The 22,541-nt window shown below is 42.1% G+C and overlaps 3 protein-coding genes across 6 annotated transcripts in view; 1 reads left to right on the top strand and 2 right to left on the bottom strand.

Moving 5' to 3' along the window:
- SNRNP27 (small nuclear ribonucleoprotein U4/U6.U5 subunit 27) overlaps positions 1 to 22,541 on the top strand; it is a 716,203-nt gene that overhangs the window by 190,456 nt on the left and 503,206 nt on the right. The window lies entirely within an intron of this gene.
- Positions 1 to 22,541, bottom strand: part of CNRIP1 (cannabinoid receptor interacting protein 1) — a 1,091,934-nt gene that overhangs the window by 1,062,499 nt on the left and 6,894 nt on the right. The gene's annotated exons all lie outside the window — the stretch shown is intronic.
- The window catches only part of NFU1 (NFU1 iron-sulfur cluster scaffold), a 532,135-nt gene continuing 516,966 nt past the window's right edge, over positions 7,373 to 22,541 (bottom strand). For all 4 annotated transcript variants that reach the window (XM_050754516.1, XM_050754518.1, XM_050754519.1 and 1 more), the window contains 3 exons: positions 19,780 to 19,840; positions 11,744 to 11,918; positions 7,373 to 7,537 (listed from right to left, as the gene is read on the bottom strand). In XM_050754516.1, coding sequence (XP_050610473.1) covers positions 7,493 to 7,537; positions 11,744 to 11,918; positions 19,780 to 19,840 — 281 coding nt within the window. In that variant the 3' untranslated portion in view covers positions 7,373 to 7,492. The remainder of the gene's footprint in view (positions 7,538 to 11,743; positions 11,919 to 19,779; positions 19,841 to 22,541) is intronic.

Raw genomic sequence — 22,541 nt, 5'->3', positions numbered from 1 at the left:
GAAGGACAGTATTTTCCCAACTCAGCCTTGAAGAACCTCATTAACCCAACACAACAAAGAACCCTTTGTAACCATGTGCCAGTTAAGATACACACTTTGGGTGCTTGACCTCCCTTTATACAGAGCTCCACCTTAGTTGGGCCTTTGGGAATAAGGCCTGGAAGAGAAGAAAATAAATGATCTATGAAGGAAAGGAGACATCTGGGTCTAATTCGAACATCTGAGGGAATGGATTTTCTCTCCTGATCAAAACATTCTGAAAGACAACAAAAAAAGTAATGATGGCAAGGGGGTGTCATTCACCATCTCTTTATGTAAGTACATTTCCCTGTTCATAGATTCAGTCCCATTGGATCTGATGGCTGAAGGCCATCAGAGCTTCCAGTTGCCATTACTAACACAATGAAGAACCTTGATTGAAATAGCTATAGTCATTTTTGTTAACCTTTATGTGAATTCCAGTAATAAATAGCAATAAAATTATGAAAATAAAAATTCCTTTGCATAAGAATTTTTGGAACTACCAAATGGGGAGCTAGGGCACATATGTCCTACTTTTTAGGGAGCTTTGCGGAGAAATGTACCCCAGTGGACAGAGAAGATGGTAGCAAGTATCAAAGGAAAAAGAAATAGGTTGAGCCCCTGCGGCCTATGAAAAGAAATGAGGACAAGAACAAAAGGCACCAATCAAGGTCTCAGAAAGACCCTGTGAGTGAACCCCATTAGCCTCCCACAATTCATCCCACACACGCTGGCTCCAGAGGGACCTGTCAAAAATACAAATGTGATCCAGTTTTTCCTTGCTTCCAATTTCGTGGGTACTCTTCACCCACAGGATGAGTACTGGGTTTCCCAATTCAGTGGCAGCACTCCTACAGAGAAAAGCTCTCACAGAGCTCTTCAAGGATGCAGCTCTCACAAATTTATTTCTCACAGTCATGGCGAAAGATGCGCGTAGAGGGCAGAGCTTTCACTGACAAACAATAAATAGAAGCCCACTCAAACTAGATGAAGAAGGGGATTTACTGGCTCACGTAATTGGAACGGACAGAAATACAAACAGCCTTCAGCACATCTATACCCAGGGACAGAATGTTGTCAGAACTCTTGAACTACCTCTCTGACCTCATGGACAAGGAAATAACCCTTAAATAGGTCTGCAATCACATCTTTATAGTTTGCAGCCCAAAAGGAGAGAGAGGCTATTCCTCCATCCTTACTTTTTATATTCTAGACAAGGATTCTGGCCAGTCCAGTGTTACTCACATGCCCCACTCCTGTGGCAAAGAAGGCAAGACACTGTGATAGGACAGGTCCACCAGAGCCCTGTAGAGTCATACAGCCACATATGGCAAGAGGGAGCAGTTACTCAAAGGAAAGAGGAAGGTGTTGCTAAAAGAAGAACACTAAGAAGGCACACAAAAAAATATGTCCACCACATCAAGCAAATATGACCTGATTGCCACCCAGAAAACCTCAGGCTTGAGGACAAAGGATGCTGACTCCAACTAGAAGCTGTGCCCTCCCCAATACTCCTCTCCACGGTAGCTCCAAATTTTTCCAGTAGGCAGAAGCTGGGGCAGAGTTTTCTAGCTCTGCGAGAAAGAAACTCATTCTACTGCCACGAAAGTCAACAAATTGAAAACCATGAGATTAACTGGTCCTATCTTTAACCTACTATTTCTGTCCTGTAAGATGTGAACAGAGCCACAATAAGGGTGAACCATTCAGGGAGCTGCCTAGAACTGAAAGATCACTTGAAACGTAAGGACACCGAAAAAGTACTATTTTCTAGGGTTTCTTTCAAGGGATACAAAAGTTGCTTCTCTATATCCTATAAGCCCCTAGGGAATAATCACAGATAACACTGATATGGCAAAATGGAGTATATGGCTAGGATTTCCCAAGAGGGGTGCAGATTCCCTCTGGACTAGAAAGCAACCAGCTTCATATTCCTGCACAAAAAAAATGGACACACATGTTCATACCACTGCTTTTGTCTACTGTGGTTCTAGACTCTTGCCCATTAGTAAGCACCTATGAAAGCAAGGAAAGCTTCTCCCCTCCCTCAAGTAGGAATACTCAAGAGGGGTATGGGCCCAACTTCCTTAAGACAGAATAGAATAGCTATAATGTGCATAGGCCTTGCAGCCAGAATGCCAGAGTTCATGTTCCTGGCTTTTCCACTTAAGTTGCATGGCAATGGACAATGTACTTTTCCTTGTACCTCCATCTTCCAATTTGTAAAAATGGAGACAATAGGCCAGGCACAGTGGCTCATGCCTGTAATCACAGAGCTTTGGGAGTCCAAGGCGGGTGGATCACTTGAGGTCAGGGACCATCCTGGCCAATATGGTGAAACCCTGTCTCTACCAAAAATACAAAAATAGTCGGGCATGGTGGCACATGCCTGTAATTCCAGAAGAATCGCTTGAACTTGGGAGGAGGAGGTTGCAGTGAGCTGAGATGGTGCCACTGCACTCCAGCCTGGATGACAGAGCAAGACTTTGTCTCAAAAATAAAAGGGGGGGGTGCGGAGGAGGGACAATAGTTGACAATCGCATACGATTAAATGACTTCATAAATGTAAGGTGCTTAGAACAGTGTTTGTGAAAACCTCAGGCTTGAGAACAAAGGATGTTCAATGAATACATGAACATTGAATGTTCAATGAACGTTTGCTATTTTTATATATGTTGCTCTCATATGACTGTATGTCATCCTGTATAGGGCTTCATCTTAATTTTGGTTAGTGAAAAATCCTCAGGCCAGGCGTGGTGGCTCGCGCCTGTAATCTCAGCACTTTGGGATGCTGAGGCAGGTGGATCACTTGAGCCCATGAGTTGCAGATCCACCTGAGCAACATGGTGAAATCCTGTCTCTACAAAAAAAAAATAATAATAATAGCTGGGTGTGGTAGTGTGCACCTATAGTCCCAACTACTTGGGAGGCGGAGGTGGAAGAATCACTTGAGTGTGGGAAGTCAAGGCTGCACTGACCCACAATCACGCCACTGCACTCCAGCCTGAAGGCAATAGAGTGAGACCCTGTCTCAACAAAAAAAAAAAAAGAAAATCCCCCCAAATGCCTGGCGTACTCTTGACCAATAATCTTAGTTTCAAATACTTATTGAAGCATCCTATATTTACAAAGTGTTTTCAGGATATTTCATGTAAAATATTTTATAAAAGCTGGACATGGTGTGCATGCCTGTAGTCCTAGCTACTTGGGAGGCTGAGGCAGGAAGATGGCTTGAGCCCAGGAGTTTGAGGCTGCACTGAGCTATGATTGCACCACTGCAACTCCAGCCTGGGTAACAGGGTAAGACCTCATCTCTATTTTAAAAAGAAAAAGAAAAAATAAATAAATACAAAATATTTTATACATTTTGGGGGTTTCTTGTATGTTTGGTTTTTTTTTTTTTTTAATTTTTGTTTTGGCTAAACACAACTAATAGTGATTATTAGTCTTTCTTTGGGATTATATAGAGAGAAATTCAGTATAAATATTCCAAAATAAAAACCATTACCTGATTAAACTTAGTATTTGAATAGTGGTTCAATTAATTTAAAAATACAAGTTAATTTGTTTTTGTTTTGACATGGAGTCTTGCTCTGTCATCGAGGCTGGAGTGCAGTTGCGTGATCTCAGCTCACTGCCACCTCTGCCTCCCGGGTTCCAACGGTTCTCCTGCCTCTGCCTCTGCCTCCCGAGTAGCTGGGATTACAGGGGCCCACCACCACGCCCAGCTAATTTTTGTATTTTTTTAGTAGAGACAGGGTTTTACCATGTTTGCCAGACTGGTCTCGAACTTCTGACCTCAGGCGATCCACTTGCCTCAGCCTCTCAAAATGCTGGAATTACAGGCGTGAGCCACTGCAGCCGGAATGTTTTCATTTTAAGGTTGACATTTGGCAGTTTACCACAAATGAAAAATTGGTAAAAGTATTTACCAAGTCCTCCATCACTTACCAGTCTCTCCGAATGCAATCAGCTTCAAGTTACGGAATACCTGATAACAGTAGCTAAAACAAGAAAAACATTTATCTCACATCATATAAACTCTGAAAATGAGTGTAATTCTTAGTCTGGCCAAAAGGCCAACAATGTCTCAAGGATCCAGGCCCTCCCTTTTTTTTTCCTTTTTTTTTTTTTCTGAGACACAGTCTTGCTGTCGCCCAGGGTGGAGTGCAGTGACATGATCTCACCTTACTGCAACCTCTACCTCCCAGGCTCAAGTGATTCTCAAGCCTCAGACTCCCTAGCAGCTGGGGCTACTAGGTGGCATATGCCACTGCACCAGGCTAATTTTTGTGTTTTTAAGTAGAGATGGGGTTTCACCATGGTGGCCACACTGGTCTCAAACTCTTGGCCTCAAGTGATCTACCCGCCTGGGCCTCCCAAAGTGCTGGGATTACAGGTATAAGCCACCGTGCAAGGCCAAGGATCCAGACCCTTTCTTTGCTCTTTGCTATTCTCAGTGAACAAACTTTTAGTCATGATTACAAGTTGACTATCATTGCTTTGAACATCACATTCTACAGTGTACCAAGCAGGAAGAAAAGGAATGGAGAAAAAAAAGGGGGGCCTTCTTTCCAGAGATTAACTCACATACACACTGTCTTAACCAGGAAAGACAATCTTTCCAGAATTCTCCAACAAACTTTCTCTTCCAGTTTACTGGCCAGAGCTAGGTCATATGGCTACCCACAGACTAATGACTTGGAAAAGAAAAATGGAGTTAAAGTGACTGGTTTAATCATAACTTACCCCTGGGACTGAGGTGAGACCTACTGAGAGGGCCTTCCTTAACAAGAAGTGAGGGTAGGCAACCAAGAGTTTCTGTGGCATTCTCTATACTACCACTGCCTACTTCTGCACCATTTTCACGTTATACTCAAGCCATACTTAGCTTCTTGAGGTTCCCAAATACATTTCACACTTACAATTCTGATTACACTACTCTTTATGCCTAGAATCCCACACCTTTCCTCCTTGTTCTTCATGGCTGTTAATTTTGTAGAAAATCTTTCCAATACTTTGGCTTCTCAATTGAAGAATTTCCTGATGTTTTTTTGTTGTTGTTGGTTTGTTTGTTGAGACAGAATCTCGCTCTGTCACCCAGGATGGAGTGCAGTGGCACAATCCCAGCTCACTGCAACCTCCGCCTCCCAGGTTCAAGGGATTTTCGTGCCTCAGCCTCCTGAGTAGCTGGGATTACAGGCACATGCCACCTCACCTGGCTAATTTTTGTATTTTTAGTAGAGACGGGGTTTCACCATTGGCCAGGCTGGTCTCGAATTCCTTACCTCAAGTGATCTGCCCACCTCAGCCTCCCAAAGTGTTGGGATTATAGGCGTGAGCCACTGCGCCGGGCCAATTTCCTCTCTTCTAATAATCTAACCCTCCACCCAATTCAGCCTCTTATTTCATGGTCACATCCAAGATATGCCATTACTTACATCTCATCTACCATGTCAATTTCCTGTAGCTTCAACTAAAGGGCAGGTTAAGTTGCCTTGCTTATGAAGCAATTCCCAGGGTCTAAATTAAATTCATACATGATATCTCCAGGAATGAATTCTCCAACCCTACTATTTGGTTTAGTGAACCAAAGGATAAAAGTAAAAACTTCAATTCCCAGCACTCATAACTGCTAGAGTTCTTCCTGTTTCCATGACTATCTTAATCTCCTTAATTTGAGGGACTAGAATTCCAGAGATGCAATTTATCACTACTATTTCCCATCTTTCCTTTCCCTGTATTTTCTATTAACTGCAGTCTCTGAATTACTATAGAAAAATGAGAGAGAACGCTAAATCACTCTTTTGGCTACCTGAAAAAGCAGCACCCCTAGAGTAGAAAGATAACAGTGCACATTTCTGGCATGGTACAGATTATGGATCTCTGAGTCAGAAGCCAGTGGAAGGACCAAAGCAGCTTCTTCTCTCTTCTTCAGCAATTCTGATTCATAAGGTAAAGGCTGGGCATGCTGAGGCAGTTTTTCTAATTCAGCCATCTCCATCTTTTTTTTTTTTTTTTTTTTTTTTTTGAGACGGAGTCTCGCTCTGTCGCCCAGACTGGAGTGCAGTGGCGCGATCTCGGCTCACTGCAAGCTCCACCTCCCGGGTTCACGCCATTCTCCTGCCTCAGCCTCCGGAGTAGCTGGGACTACAGGCGCCCGCCACCACGCCCGGCTAATTTCTTTTTGTATTTTTAGTAGAGACGGGGTTTCACCGTGTTAGCCAGGATGGTCTCGATCTCCTGACCTCGTGATCCGCCCGCCTCGGCCTCCCAAAGTGCTGGGATTACAGGCTTGAGCCACCGCGCCCGGCCAGCCATCTCCATCTTAACCAATAGAAACTGTGTCCGGATTCTAGAAGTTAGTTTTTGATCTTTTGCTTTTGTTTTTGAGATGAAGTCTCACTCTGTTGCCCAAGCTGGAGTGCAGTGGTGTGATCTCAGCTCGCTGCCACCTCCGCCTCCCGGTTTCAAGCAATTCTCCTGCCTCAGACTCCTGAGTAGCTGGGATTACAGGCATGTGCTACCATGCCCGGCTAATTTTTGTATTTTTAGTAGAGACAGGGCTTCACCATGTTGTTCAGGCTGGTCTCAAACTCCTGACCTCGTGATCCGCCCACCTCAGCCTCCCAAAGTGCTGGGATTACAGGCATTAGCCACCACACCGGGCCATTTTTGGGATTTTTTGGTCTTAAGTTCTTCGCTACTTAATTGAGGGCTAGTAGCCAGATACCATTTTTAAAACAGAATTGTTTAGCTGGGTTTTTTTTTTTTTTTTTTTTTTTGACAGAGTCTCACTCTGTCCCCAGGCTGGAGTGCAGTGGCTGGATCTCAGCTCACTGCAAGCTCCGCCTTCTGGGTTTACGCCATTCTCCTGCCTCAGCCTCCTGAGTAGCTGGGACTACAGGCGCCCACCACCTCGCCCAGCTAGTTTTTTGTATTTTTTAGTAGAGACGGGGTTTCACCATGTTAGCCAGGATGGTCTCGATCTCCTGACCTCGTGATCCGCCCGTCTCAGCCTCCCAAAGTGCTGGGATTATAGGCTTGAGCCACCATGCCCGGCCCTAGCTGTTTCTTAAGCTAAAAACTTCATTAAAAATAGTTTTAGATATTTTGCAAAAAGCCATTTTAGAATATTCTGAAAAGCATTCTGTTTCTTCCTGTATGAAAAAAGTAAATAAGTTAGATGGGGAGGAAATGTATTTTAAACTCCTTCACACATATGCAAAGGAGCCATGGGAAATGAGGAACAAAAATAAAAATATCCTTGGATAAAATCCACATGTACAGAAGATGATTCAAGAGGTTATAAATAACTCATATGAGGTAAAGCAAACATGTAATATTTATATATCATTCTCTGAAGAGCATATTTTATTAATCTTCAAGTTCCTCAGCATATTAATAATAAAAACTTCATATATATTATCAACAAGTCTGACTGTTGTGCCCAAAGAAAATCCAGATTATTTTAAGGTGAGTTTGCTTCTTTTTCATCCGATTCGTCATCCATAACCTAAAACCAAAAAACAAAGACAATTTAAGAATTAAGAAAATGATTAGATTTTGCTCTTTTCCTGATTTTACTATTACTTCTTTACCTGATATACTCTGTAACGATGCATGACAAGCCAGTAAGAATAAATCTATTAACAGCCCCAAAGAACAAGGTTTTAATCATAACCTGGTATCCTAAAAACATAAAAGCAAATTAAATATTTGGAAATTAATTAAAGCATTGATCACTTCTCCTTGTCTCAAAGAGGCTACCCACAGCAGAGTCTCAGCTGGGCAGAAAAGACTATAAATAATTAACTGGGACCAGGCACGGTGGCTCATGCCTGTAATCCCAGCACTCTGGGAGGCCGAGGCAGGTGGATCACGAGGTCAGGAGATGGAGACCATCCTGGCTAACACAGTGAAACCCCGTCTCTACTAAAAATACAAAAAATTAGCTGGGCGTGATAGCGGGCACCTATAGTCCAAGCTACTAGGGAGGCTGAGGCAGGAGAATAGCGTGAACCGGGGAGGTGGAGATTGCAGTGAGCCGAAATCATGCCACTGCACTCCAGCCTGGTGACAGAGCGAGACTCTGTCTCAAAAAAAAAAAAAAAAAAAAAAAAATTAACTGGTATTCTCTATCCATAAGACTAACGTAATTGACTTTTTCTTTTTTTCAAAACCATCTTATTTACTTAAATATATTCTGTGAAGCTATACCAAACTGTTATTATGAAAGCATTTATTTTTATTAAAATTAATCCCCAAGGAAAGTAAAAAACAAAACAAATCCACCATATTAGAAACTAATTATTTTAGTTTTACTCAGATAAAAGGTCATTTTAAACCTCAGGAAAATGTTACAACAACTATTATCTTTCCATGAGTTAATGTATTACTAAGATAACAGACTAACTCCATTGGAGAAGGAAAAAGTTACATAAACCTAAGAATGCTTTTTCCTCCTTGCCACACCTACTACAATTAGATGCCAATTCAAGTTTCTAATCTGAAGGCCAATTCATCACCCCACCCTGGACAAATGAATAAAATGTTTCTCAGTCAATCCACCAAAGTATCAACTAATGTAAGTTTTTAAGGCATATAGATGATAATGGAACAAAATAAGGTTTAAAAAAAAAAAAAAAATCTGGGCCAGGCACGGTGGTTCACGCCTGTAATCCCAGCACTTTGGGAGGCTGAGGCGGGCGGATCACCTGAGGTCAAGACTTCAAGACCAGCCTGGTCAACATGGTGAAACCCCTGTTTCTACTAAAAATACGAAAATTAGCCGGGCGTGGTGGCGCGTGCCTGTAATTCCAGCTACGGGGGAGGCTAAGGCAGGAGAATCATTTGAACTCGGGAGGTGGAGGCTGCAGTGAGCCAAGATCACGCCATTGTACTCCAGCCTAGGCAACAAGAGTGAAACTACGTCTCAAAAAAAAAAAAAAAATCTAGATTCTGGCTCTGATCTGAGACAATCAATAGAAAAAGAATTCTTTCATAGGATATCTTTTCGGTTGAGTAAAAATTGGTATTTATTTCCAAGAAATTAATATTTTACGAGGCCGGGTGCGGTGGCTCAAGCCTGTAATCCCAGCACTTTGGGAGGCCGAGACGGGCGGATCACGAGGTCAGGAGATCGAGACCATCCTGGCTAACACGGTGAAACCCCCTCTCTACTAAAAATACAAAAAAACTAGCTGGGCGAGGTGGCGGGCGCCTGTAGTCCCAGCTACTCGGGAGGCTGAGGCAGGAGAATGGCGTAAACCCAGGAGGCGGAGCTTGCAGTGAGCTGAGATCCAGCCACTGCACTCCAGCCCGGGTGACAGAGCGAGACTCCGTCTCAAAAAAAAAAAAAAAAAAAAAAAAAAAAAATTTACAACCAATTTCAACAATACCCAATCCAAAAAATTTTGTCAACCAACTCATATTTTAGGCAGAATTATTCCTTAATTTGGAATAATATTCCCAAATACTTAATACAAAACATGTATAGGACATTTGTAAGGCACACAGCTAGTTGTTGCAGAGGAATACAAAGACTTGGATATGATTTCAGGTCTCTTAGGGAGCTTCCACATAAACATAAAGCTAAAACAGATACAGAAAGCCACATAAATATAAAACCAAAACAGAAGCTTTGGACCTGTCAAAAAGAACTTAATTCCAAGTGGGGGATTGATAAAAACTTCAAAGAGGAGATGGCATGTACTGGACAAAAACGATGGTGTGGAGGGTAAAGCAACTCCATCTTGGATGCTAATCTGCCACATTGACTAACCTCAGTTCTAGGAATGCCTCTGAGATTTCTATTTAATTCTGCCTTTAGGTAAAAATAACCTTGATGTTATCCTAAACAACACATACTTAGCATAAATCTTGCCTTTAAGCAAATTATAGGCTATTAGGCAAATAGCATTCTTGCGTTTTCCAGAAGGGCTGACTTCAATTGTCCTACACATGTGTACTACACATGCTTCTGAAGCATGTGTACACATTCCTCCTAGGCTATATACGCCCTGAGTCTAGGGGGTAACAATGCAGGGATCCATCATCTTGCAGCTGCCCGATAAATGGCTTCTGTTCCTCAGTCCCTATTAAATCTTTCTTTCTGACCAACTGGATTTGTCAGCCTCTTTCTTCAGCCTCTCATCAGCTCCCTAAGACTTTGGGGAATAGGTCTATATAGACCTGCTCACTGTGGAACAGATGAATTTTAATACTACCCAAGGATGAGTGATTCCCAATGGAGCCCTTAAGGGCACAGAATTACCTGAGGTGGTCAGGCGTGGTGGCTCATGCCTGTAATCCTAGCACTCTGGGAGGCTGAGGCGGGCAAATTGCCTGAGCTCAGGAGTTCAAAACCAGCCTGGGCAACACGTTGAAATCCCATCTCTACTAAAATACAAAATACAAAAAATGGTGGCATGTGCCTGTAATCCCAGCTACTCATGAGGCTGAAGGATGGGAACTGCTTCAACCTGGAAGGTGGAGGTTGCAGTGAGCCGAGGTAGCATGTCACTGCACTCCAGCCTGGGCAACAGAACAAGATTCTGTCTCAAAAAAAAAAAAAGAATGAATTACCTGAAATTCTGTGGGTTGGAAATTTCTAATTTCCATACATCCCTTCACTCCTTGATAATCTCTCTCCATAAGGCCATGCTTTTTGGTTGAGAATCACTGCAGTATTAAGAGTCATTATTACTGATGACAAGGTGCTGTGTTATACTCCTTAGGTATGTTGGCAAAAAAAAAAAAAAGTTGATATTGTGCCATACATAAAGCTTTAGAATTCTATTCAGTATAATGACAAACTACGATTTCTAATGGGCTTCTTGCTTGCATATTTAAGAACACGTAGATTAGGCCAGTTGTGTTAATCCTTAATCCCAGCATTTTGGGAGGATCACCTGAGGCCAGGAATTCAAGACCAGCTTGGGCAACATAGCAAAACTGTCTCTACCAAAAAAAAAAAAAAAAAACTGGTAAATATGATGTAGTAGAGTTTTTCCACTAAAGATTTCTAAATCTCATCTATAAAACACTGTGTTACATGTTAAACCTCTTTCATAATTTTTGTGCAATCAGGACAGCAATATGCCCTCTGAGTCTCTGTGACCTTATGTGCAAAATGGAAATGACTTAATGCACTGTGTTACTAGAAGATGAAATGAGCAAAATGCCTGGCACATAGTAGGTTCTCATAACACTAAAGTTACTTCTTTTTCTTTTTTTTTTTTTTGAGATGGAGTTTTGCTCTTGTTGCCCAGGCTGAAGTGCAATGGCGCGATCTCGACTCACCACAACCTCTGCCTCCAGGGTTCAAGAAATTCTCCTGCCTCAGCCTCCCGAGTAGCTGGGATTACAGGCATGCACCACCACGCCCAGCTTATTTTGTATTTGTAGTAGAGAAAGGGTTTTCTCCATGTTGGTCAGGCTGGTCTGGAACTCCCTACCTCAGGTGATCCGCCCACCTGAGCCTCCCAAAGTGCTGGGATTACAGGTGTGAGCCACTGTGCCCGGCCTAAAGTTACTTCTAAAATAAGAGACTTCAAGTCTGATAAAAATTGCAACACAAAAATCTAGCCCTTGAAGAAAAAGCTAGGTCATGAATTTCTTTTCAAATACTTGCCTTAACATCTATTTCCAGCCTTTGTATCTACAAAGAAAAAGAAAAAAATGAAAAAAAATCTAGACCTGTCATATTATATTGGCATACCTGTTCTACGCCTTCTACCTCTGGAATATAAAACTGCAGCATGTTCTGAATTCCATTTTTCAGAGTAATGATTGAACTAGGACAGCTAGTACAAGAACCCTGGAGTTTCAGCTGTACGATGCCATCTTCAAAGCCTTTATAGATTACATCCCCTCCATCTTCCTGCACAGTTGGCCTGTGAGGTCAAAGAATATTTATGACATATTCTTTAAAATACAAGTTTTCATTGAAAAAATTTAATACAGCTCAGAGCTTACATTTTATATTAGTAAAATTCACAAAGTTAAAGCTACTTTTATAATAGAGAATAATAACTGTGGCTAAGTTTTATTTATAATTAATTTTTTTTAAATCTCAGGTAAAATATCAAAATTCACTCATACAAATATTTCCTCCACTTACCACATTTGATCTTGCTTACTAATATCTTTTTAAGGCTGGGCATGGTGGCTCACACCTATAATCGCAGCAATTTGAGAGGCCAAGGTAGGAGACTGCTTGAGCCCAGGAGTTGGAAGCTGCAGTGAGCTATTATCAAATCACTGCACCCCAGCCTGGGTGACACAGCGAGACCCCATCTCTAAAGAAAACTTTTTTAAATAAAACGATATTTTAAAGCACTTAACATTTCAAATTTCCTAATAATTATTGTGATTACCTAAAACATACTCAGTCACTTGTTTTGAGTGAAGGAGAAGGGAGACTGTCATATGCTGGCTTAATTTTCAGGTAAACTTTTCATTGAAATACAACATTAACATAGAAAAATGCTTAAATCCTGTATATACAGTTCACTAAGGTTTCACAAAGTGAACACACATTTATAACCACCCAAACCAAGAAAAACACTACACCTCCAGAAGTCCCCTTTGGGCTTCCCTCCAATCACTCCCCACAACCAAAATGCAGCCATTATCCTAATTCATATCACCACTGATGAGTTTTGCCAGTCTCTGAACTTTATAATTTACAAATATAAATTCTATTTATAAATCACGTAGAATTACCCTTTTGTATCTGGCTTCCTGTGCTCTTTGTGAGATTCATCTATGTTGCTGAGTATAGTACTAGGTCATTTACTCTCACTGCTGCATAGTATTCCATTAAGCACATATACCAGAATTTATTTATCCATTCTACTGTTGATAGACATTTAGGTTAATACTAGGTTTTGGCTTTTACAAATAGTACAGTTATAAAGATTCTTAGAAATGTCTTTTGGGGCCGGGCGCGGTGGCTCACGCCTGTAATCCCAGCACTTTGGGAGGCCGAGGCGGGCGGATCACAAGGTCAGGAGATCGAGACCACGGTGAAACCCCGTCTCTACTAAAAATACAAAAAATTAGCTGGGCGCGGTTGTGGGCGCCTGTAGTCCCAGCTACTGGGGAGGCTGAGGCAGGAGAATGGCGTGAACCCGGGAGGCGGAGCTTGCAGTGAGCCGAGATCGCGCCACTGCACTCCAGCCTGGGCGACAGAGCAAGACTCCATCTCAAAAAAAAAAAAAAAAAAAAAAAAAAGAAATGTCTTTTGGTATGCATATATATTACTACTGGGAATATACCTGAAAATGAAATTGCTGAATGAAGAGTATGAATATGTTGAGATTTAATAAATACTGCCATATAGTTTTCCAGTTATATAAACTTACATTTCCACCAGCAGTGTATGAGAGTTTCTGTTGCTCCACATCCTCACCAACAATTGGTGTTGTCAGTCTTAATAGTTTTAACTATTCTACTGGATTTGTACTAATATTTAATTGTAGTTTGAATATTCATAATAACTAATGAGGTTAAGTACTTTTTCATGTTTAGTGGCTACTTATTTTCTTTCCTTTTTTTTTTTCAGAGACAGAGTCTCACTCTGTTGCCCAGGCTGGAGTGCAGTGGCACGATCTCAACTCACTGCAACCTCTGCCTCCGGGGTACAGGTGATTCTCCTGCATCAGCTTCCCAGATAGCTGGGATTACAGGCATGCACCAATACCCCCGGCTAATTTTTTTTTGTATTTTTAGTAGAGACGGGGTTTTACCATGTTGGCCAGGCTGATCTTGAACTCCTGACCTCAGGTGATCCGCTCACCTAGACCTCCCAAAGTGCTGGGATTACGGGTGTGAGCCACCATGCCCAGCCGCTATTTGATTATCTTTTGCGAAGTACTTGCTGCAGTCTCTGATTGTCTTTTTCTTACCAATTTGTACAAGTTATTTATATATTCTGTCATATAAACACTGTAAATATCTTCTAATCTGTACCTTGCCTTTTGACTGCAAATGACACTTTTTAAACATCTCGCTTTGTCACATAGGCTGGAATACAGTGGCATGATCACAGCCCACTCAATGCTACCTAAAACTCCTAGACTCAAGGAAGCTTCCCCTGCCTCAGCCTCTTAAGTAGCTGGAATTAAAGGCATAAGCCACTGTGCCCAGCCAATGGCATCTTCTGATGAAGAGAGAGTCACAATTTGACTGTAGTCCAATTTATATGTATTTTCCTTGACTTTTATCTGATTTTCTTTGAGACGGAGTTTCGCTCTTGTTGCCCAGGCTGGAGTGCAATGGTGCGATCTCAGCTCACCACAACCTCCGCCTCCTGGGTTCAAGGGATTCTCCTGCCTCAGCCTCCCAAGTAGCTGGGATTACAGGTGCCCACCACCATGCCTGGCTAATTTTTTATGTTTTTAGTAGAGAGAAGATTTCTCCATGTTAGTCAGGGTGGTCTCAAACTCCCAACCTCAGGTGATCCACTCGCCTCGGCCTCTCAAAGTGCTGGTATTACAGGTGTAAGCCACCGTGCCCGGTCTTTATCTGATTTCTTGTGTCCCGTTGGAAAAAAAAATTGCCTACCTGAAGGTCATACAAATATTCTATTTCTTTACTTTTCTCTTCTCTTTTCTTTTCCCCTCCCTCCCTCCCTCCCTCCTTCCTTCCTTCCTTTCTTCCTCCCTCTCTCTTTCTTTCATTGTAGAGATGGGGTCTCACTATGTTGCCCAGGCTGGTCTCAAATTCCTGGGCTCAAGCAATCTACCACCTCGGCCTCCCAAAATGCTAGGATTATAGGCATGAGCCACCATGCCTGGCCCCTGTATTTCTTCTAAGCAGTATATAGTTGGTTTTGATTTTTCACATCCAATATGACAATCTTATTTTTGTACATCAAACCATTGTCATTTAAATGCCAATACTTTTGAGTTTATACTACCATTTGCTGTTTCCTATTTTATATCATTTTGGATTGAGGAAGTATTTTTTATTCTATTTCTCCCCTCCATAAGTTTGATTTCTTTTTTTTTTTTCTTTTTTTTTGGTGAGACAGGGTCTTGTTCTGTCTCCTTGACCAGAGTGCAATGGTGTGATCACAGTCCACTGCAGCCTCAACCTCCCCAGCTCAAGCAATCTTCCCGCCTCATAAACAGCTGAGACTACAGGTGCACACCACCACACCCAGCTAATTTTTTAATTTTTTGTAGAGACAAGGTCTCACTATGTTGCCAGGGTTGTCTCTAACTTCTGAGCTCAAGCAATCCTCCTACCTCAGCCTCCCAAAGTGCTGGGATTATAGGCATAAGCACCATGCCCATCATCTTATGCTTCTTTCCTATATCTTCTATTCTCTTCTCTCTCTGTGCTTCAGGCTGAATATTTTCTACTGACTTAAATTCCGGTATACTAATCTTCTCTTCAACTATGTCCAATCTAATGTTAACCTAATCTAATGAGTTCTTAAGTTCAGTCATTATAATTTTAGTTCCAGGGTTACTAATTCTTTTTCTTTTTTTTTTTTCGAGATGGGGTCTCACTCTGTCACCCAGGCTGGAGTGCAGTGGCGTGATCTCGGCTCACTACAAGCTCCACCTCCCAGGTTCACACCATTCTCCTGCCTCAGCCTCCTGAGTAGCTGGTACTATAGGTACCCGCCACCACGCCTGGCTAATTTTTTGTATTTTTAGTGGAGACGGGGTTTCACTGTGTTAGCCAGGATGGTCTCGATCTCCTGACCTCGTGATCCACCCACCTTGGCCTTCCAAAGTGCTGGGATTACAGGCGTGAGCCACTGCACCCGACCACTAATTCTTTTTTTTTTTTTTTTATAGATTCCAGTTCTCTAATGAAATTCTTCATCTTGCTATTTTTTATTTTAATCATAGTTCTTTAAACACTATGATAACTCCAATATCTAGGTTACCTATGAATCTGTTTTACTTTCCCTTGGTTTAGTTTCTAGATATGTCTAGCAATATCTGACTGAATTATGAACACTGTGTATGAAACACTGAAGTGACCTCGGATTATATTTCATCAGAAAGGATTCACCTGGTTGGGTGCTGTGGCTCACTCCTATAATCCCAGCACTTTGGGAGGCTGAGGCAGATGGATCACCTGAGTCCAGGAGTTTGAGACCAGCCTGGGGAACACGGGGAAACCCCATCTCTACAAAAAATACAAAAATTAGCTGGGCATGGTGGCACATACCTGTAGTTCTAGCTACTCAGACAGCCAAGGTGGGAGGATCACTAGAGCCTGGGAAGCTGAGGACATAAGTAGCCATGAGCATGCCACTGCACTCCAGACTGGGCAGGAAAGCGAGACCCTATCTTAAAAAATAATAACAATTTAAAAAAAAAGGATTCATCTTATGTTTTGTCAACAGCTCATCTACTCTGGAATTAAACTGACTTAATACTGGCCTACAGTTTTGTAAGCTTACTATACCTTTGATGTGCCTTCATTTCAAGAGTATAATTCTCCGGGGAGCCTAATCACCAAGAGCTTAGAATTTTTTTTTTTTTTTTTTTTTTTTTTTTGAGACCGTCTCGCTCTGTTACCCAGGCTGGAGTACAATGGTGTGCAATCTTGACTCACTGCAACCTCTGCCTTTGCTTGCAATTCAAGCGATTCTCCTGCCTCAGCTACCGGAGTAGCTGGGATTTTTCACAGAGACGGAGTTTCACCATGTTGGCCAGTCTGGTCTCAAACTTCTTACCTCAAGTGATCCACCCACCTTGGCCTCCCAAAATGCTCAGATTACAGGCATGAGACACCGCACCCAGCCAGGCTTGGATGGTTCTCAAGACCCAACCTCCTTGACAGAGTCTAAACTCCAATTTTTGTCCCCGACCCCAGCACCATAAGACTGTCAAAAGTCTGCTCTGCCTTCCAGCTACTTTTTTTTTTTTTTTAAACACTTCTTTAGCCCCTTTTACATAGCTACAATAAGTAATTGCCTTATGGGGGAAAATCTGAATGTTAGGATTACTTTTCTTTCTTTTTTAAGTAATTATTACTGTGGTTTTTTTTGTTTTGTTTTGTTTTGTTTTGAGACAGAGTCTTACTGTATTGCACCCAGGCTGGAGTACAGTGACACAATCTTGGCTCACTGTAAACTCCACCTCCCGGGTTCAAGCGATTCTCGTGCCTCAGCCTCCCAAGTAGCTGAGATTATAGGAGTGTGTCACCACACCTGGCTCATTTTTGTATTTTTTAGTAGAGACACGGTTTTGCCCTGTTGGCCAGGCTGGTCTTGAACTCCTGACCCCAGGTGATCCACCTGCCTCAGCCTCCCAGAGTGCTGGGATTACAGGCGTGAGCCACCCTGCCCGGCCAATTAATTATTATTATTTTTTTTTTTGGTGGAGTCTCACTCTGTCACCCAGGCTGGTGTGCAGTAGCATGATCTCGGCTCACTGCAAGCTCAGCCTCCCGGGTTCACGCCATTTTCTTGCCTCAGCCTCCCAAGTAGCTGGGACTACAGGCAACCGCCACCACGCCCAGCTAATTTCTTGTATTTTTAGTAGAGACAGGGTTTCACCGTGTTAGCCAGGATGGTCTCAATCACCTGATCTCATGATCCACCCGCCTTGGCCTCCCAAAGTGCTGGGATTACAGGCCTGAGCCATCGCGCCCAGCCTCCAATTAATTATTCTTAATTCAGAAAAATTATAGATATTTACACGTACAAAATGATGTTTTGAAATATGTAGGCCAGGTGCGGTGGCCCATGCCTATAATCCCGGCACTTTGGGATGCCGAGGAGGGTAGATCACCTGTCAGGAGGTCGTGACCATCCTGGACAACACGGCAAAACCCTGTCTCTACTAAAACTACAAAAATTAGCTGGGTGTGGTGGTACATACCTGTAATCCCAGCTACTCGGGAGGCTGAGGCAGGAGAATCACTTGTACCCGGGAGGCAGAGGTTGCAGTGAGCCGAGATCACGCAGCACTCCAGCCTGGGTGACAGAGCAAGACTCCGTCTCAAAAAAAAATCTGTATACACCATGGAATGACTAAATCAAGCTAATTAACATATACATTACCTCACATACCTGTTTTTTGTGTCAAGAACTTAATAACTACTATCTTAGCAATTTTTTTTTTTTTTTTTTTGAGAAGGAGTTTTGCTTGTCACCCAGGCTGGAGTGCAATGGCGCAATCTTGGCTGACTGCAACCTCTGCCTCCTGGGTTCAACCAATTCTCCTACCTCAGTCTCCATAGTAGCTGGGACTACAGATGCCCACCACCACGCCTGACTAATTTTTGTATTTTTAGTAGAGACGAGGTTTCAACATGTTGGCCAGGCTGGTCTTGAACTCCTGACCTTAGGTGATCCAACCGCCTCGGCCTCCCAAAGTACTGGGATTACAGGCGTGAGCCACCGTGCCAAGCCACAATTTTCAAGAATACATTGTTACTAACTATAGGCTTACTTGGCTGGGTGCTGTGGCTCACATCTGTAATCCCAGCACTTTGGGAGGTTGAGGTGTGAGGATCACGAGGTCAGGAGTTCAAGACCAGCCTGGCCAACATGGTGGAATCCCATCTCTTCCAAAACTACAAAAATTAGCTGGGTGTGGTGGCACGTGCCTGTAATCCCAGCTACTCAGGAGGCTGAATGTGAAGAACTGCTTGAACCTGGCAGGCGAGGCTGTAGTGAACTGAGGTTGCACTCCAGCCTGGGCGACAGAGCGAGACTCCGTCTTAAAATTAAAAAAAACTATCTCAAGAACAGAAAACCAAACACCGCATGTTCTCACTCATAGGTGGGAATTGAACAATGAGAACTCTTGGACACAGGAAGGGGATCATCACACACCGGGACCTGTTGTGGGGTCGGGGGAGGGGGAAGGGATAGCATTAGGAGATATACCTAATGTAAATGACAAGTTAATGGGTGCAGCACACCAACATGGCACATGTATACATATGTAACAAACCTGCACGTTGTACACATGTACCCGAGAACTTAAAGTATAAAAAGAAAAACAACAACTATAGGCTTACTTTTCTTAACTTCCCTACTCTCTAGGATCTTGGTCCTTGAAATCAAGATTTCACTGGTAACCCAGAATTTTAATTTTTGTCTTCCCATCTAAATAAATTTTCTGAGAGCCCAGTGGTTTCTCTGATTCTTAGCAGCTGCCCTCTGCCCAGCTTCTTCTACCCCCTATGTAGCAAGGTACAGCAAATGCCTGAAGGGAAAACTCAGTGAGCTTCCCTTCTCTCCAGGATCTTGGCACCTCAAATCTTGCTTGCTTTGGCAGCTATCTAATGCTTTCAAACAAATTCTTTTTACTGTACTTTATCCAGCTTTTCTGGGAGTTCTCAGCATGACTATTGGTCTGCTACAAGCAAAAGTAGAAGCCTGCTGTTCTCCACTCATTTAAATTTATTTTGTATGGGCAATACACTGAAAATAGGTACTCATTCTCTCTTCGCAACCTTTCCAAACATTCAGTCTTTTTTTTTTCTTTTTAAGAAATTTGGTATTATAACAATATCGAATCTAAATTGAGACTGTGAAGAATACATTTCTTCATTGAATATGTTTAAAAACATTGGATGTTTTAAAATTTTGAGCAAATGTAGTGAAGATACAGGCTTTAAATTCGATTGTCATGGTTACCTGCTGTGGTTTACATTAACTTGCACTTATTTTGAAAATCTACTATAATCTCATGGCCAATTAAAACTGTATTGCTATAATGAAAAATGCCTCCGAAGCACTTGAATTCAGGTAGAGAGAGGAGCACATACCGTATTCTAGTATCTAACAATTCCTTAATCATTGCCACAACTTCATCATCTTCTTCAGATCCTAGAAATAATTACATATAAAAACATCAAGAGTAGAAATTTTATAGCCATGCAAGTACAAGTATTAAAACAGAATGATTTTAACTACATGGTTCATTAAAAACATAAAACTATAGAACATGTAACTTGGTATGGAGATATATTTTGGGAAACTGAAGAGAAAATCATTCATGTGATTCTCTGAAGAAAAATTTGGGAATACTGATCAACTCAACATTTGGTGATAAAGATGAGTACACTAAAACATCTTGGTATACTAATGATGTTAGGGTTTGAAATTTTAAGCCAGTAAATATGCAGATGTTTTCTGTTCTCAAGGATTGAAAGTATCAGAGAAAAGAAACTGAATTTTGATGGAAACTTTGAGACAAAAAGGCACACCTATTTTGCAAGTTAAGTTACATCATCAGTTTCTCAACTTACTGGTTTTCAAAATGTCAACCATACTAAATATAGATGTAAGCCTTCTGGAAATTTCTGAAATGTTTTTTTTTTTTCTTCTTGAGACAGCGTTTCACTCTGTTGCCCTGTCAGGAGTGCAGTGGTGTGATCACAGCTCACTGCAACCTCAACCTCCTGGGCTCAAGCAGTCCTGCCTCAGTCTCCCAAGTAGTCTGGGACCACAGGTGTGAGCCACCACACCCAGGCAATTTTTTTTATTTTCTGTAGAGATGGGGTCTCACCATGTTGCTGATATGGTTTGGCTGTGTCCCCAGTCAAATCTCATCTTGAACTGTAGTTCCCATAATCCCTATGTGTTGTGGGAGGGAGCTGGTGGGAGGTAATTGAATCATGGGGATGGTTACCCTCATGCTGTTCGCGTGATAGTGAGTGAGTTCTCACGAGATCTGATGGTTTTATAAGGAACTTTTCTCCCTTTTGCTTGGCACTTCTCCTTGTTGCCACCATGTGAAGACTCACATGTTTGCTTCCCCTTCCGCCATGATTGTAACTTTCCTAAGGCCTCCCCAGCTATGCTGAACTGTGAGTCAATTAAACCTCTTTCCTTTATAAATTACCCAGTCTCAGGTATGTCTTTATCAGCAGTGTGAGAACAGACTAAACCAGTTGCCCAAGATGATCTTCAACCCCTGGGCTCAAATGATCCTACTGCCTCGGTCCCCCAAAGTACTGAGATTACAGGCATGAGCCATGCCAGGCCTCTGAAATGTTCTACACATCTTCTGAGCAAAAAGTTAGCCTTTGAGAAAACCAAAAATGTAGAGATTTCATATCACATTATAACAAACACTAGATTCTGGCAACCCCTAAAATTAAATTACATTGAGTTTTTAAAGAAAAGAAATAAAACATGGCTTATGCCTGTAATCCCAGCACTTTGGGAGGCTAAAGTAGGCACATCACTTGAGGTCAGGAGTTCCAGACCAGCCTGGCCAATATGGCAAAACCCTGTCTTTACTAAAAATACAAAAATTAGCCAGGTGTGGTGGTGGGTGTTTGTCATCCCAGCTACTCAGGAGGCTGACAGGAGAATCACTTGGACCCAGATGGCGGAGATTGCAGTGAGCTAAGATTGCACTACTGTATTCTAGCCTGGCTGACAGAGCAAGACTCTATCTCAAAAAAAAAAAAAAAAGAAAGAAAGAAAGAAAAGAAAAATTTAAAAATTTAAAAGGAAAAGAAAACACACAAAAGGTGGTTCCCACCTATAATCCCAGCACTTTGGGAGGCTGAGGCAGGCAGACCACCTGAGGTCAGGAGTTCAAGACCAGACTGGCCAACATGGTGAAACCCTGTTTCTACCAAAAATACAAAAATTAGCTGGACGTGGTGGCACATGCCTGTAATCCCAGCAACTTGGGAGGCTGAGGCAGGAGAATTGCTTGAACCCAGGAGGTGGAAGTTGCAGTGAGCCGAGATTGCACCACTGCACTCCAGCCTGGGCAACAGAGTGAGACTCCACCTCAAAAAAATAAATACATAAAAATAAATAAATAAATAAATAAATTTGTTGGGGGAAAAAAGCACAAAAGCTAAAACTGTCTTAGATCAGTAAACCTAAATTCCACTTCCCTACCATCCCTTCCATAGACAATCACTATCATGAGTTAGGTTTATATCTTCCCAGCATGTGTTTACATTTACATGTATAAATTAACACAAATGAGATCATACTATACATACTATTCTATATCTTGCTCTTTTCTATGTAAAATATCTGGAAGGTCATTCCCCATTGGCATATACAAATATGTCTCAATAAAATAGGTACACAGTAACTTTTATATAGATTTGTCTTTGGCCAGTGTCTTATTTCAGTTGTTTATACAGTTTGCTGCTATTTCTAACAATCCTGCAACATACTTGCTTATATAAATATATATCAAAAGGCCGGGCTCAGTGGCTCACACCTGTAATCCCAGCACCTTGGGAGGCCAAGGTGGGCAGATCACTTGAGGTCAGGAGTTCAAGACCAGCCTGGTCAACATGGTGAAATCCCATCTCCACTAAAAATACAAAAATTAGCCGGGAGTGGTTGCGGGTGCCTGTAATTCCAGCTACTCCAGAGGCTGAGGCAGGAGAATCACTTGAACCCAGGAGTCGGAGGTTGCAGTGAGCTGAGATCACGCCACTGCGCTTCAGCCTGGGTGAAAGAGTGAAACTCCGTCTCAAAAAAAAAAAAAATATATATATATACACACACACACACACACACACACACATATACACACAGATACATC

This window comes from Macaca thibetana, chromosome 13 (genome assembly GCF_024542745.1).
Source record: "Macaca thibetana thibetana isolate TM-01 chromosome 13, ASM2454274v1, whole genome shotgun sequence".
In the NCBI taxonomy this organism is placed as follows: domain Eukaryota; kingdom Metazoa; phylum Chordata; class Mammalia; order Primates; family Cercopithecidae; genus Macaca; species Macaca thibetana.
This window is presented reverse-complemented; position numbering and strand designations above follow the sequence as displayed.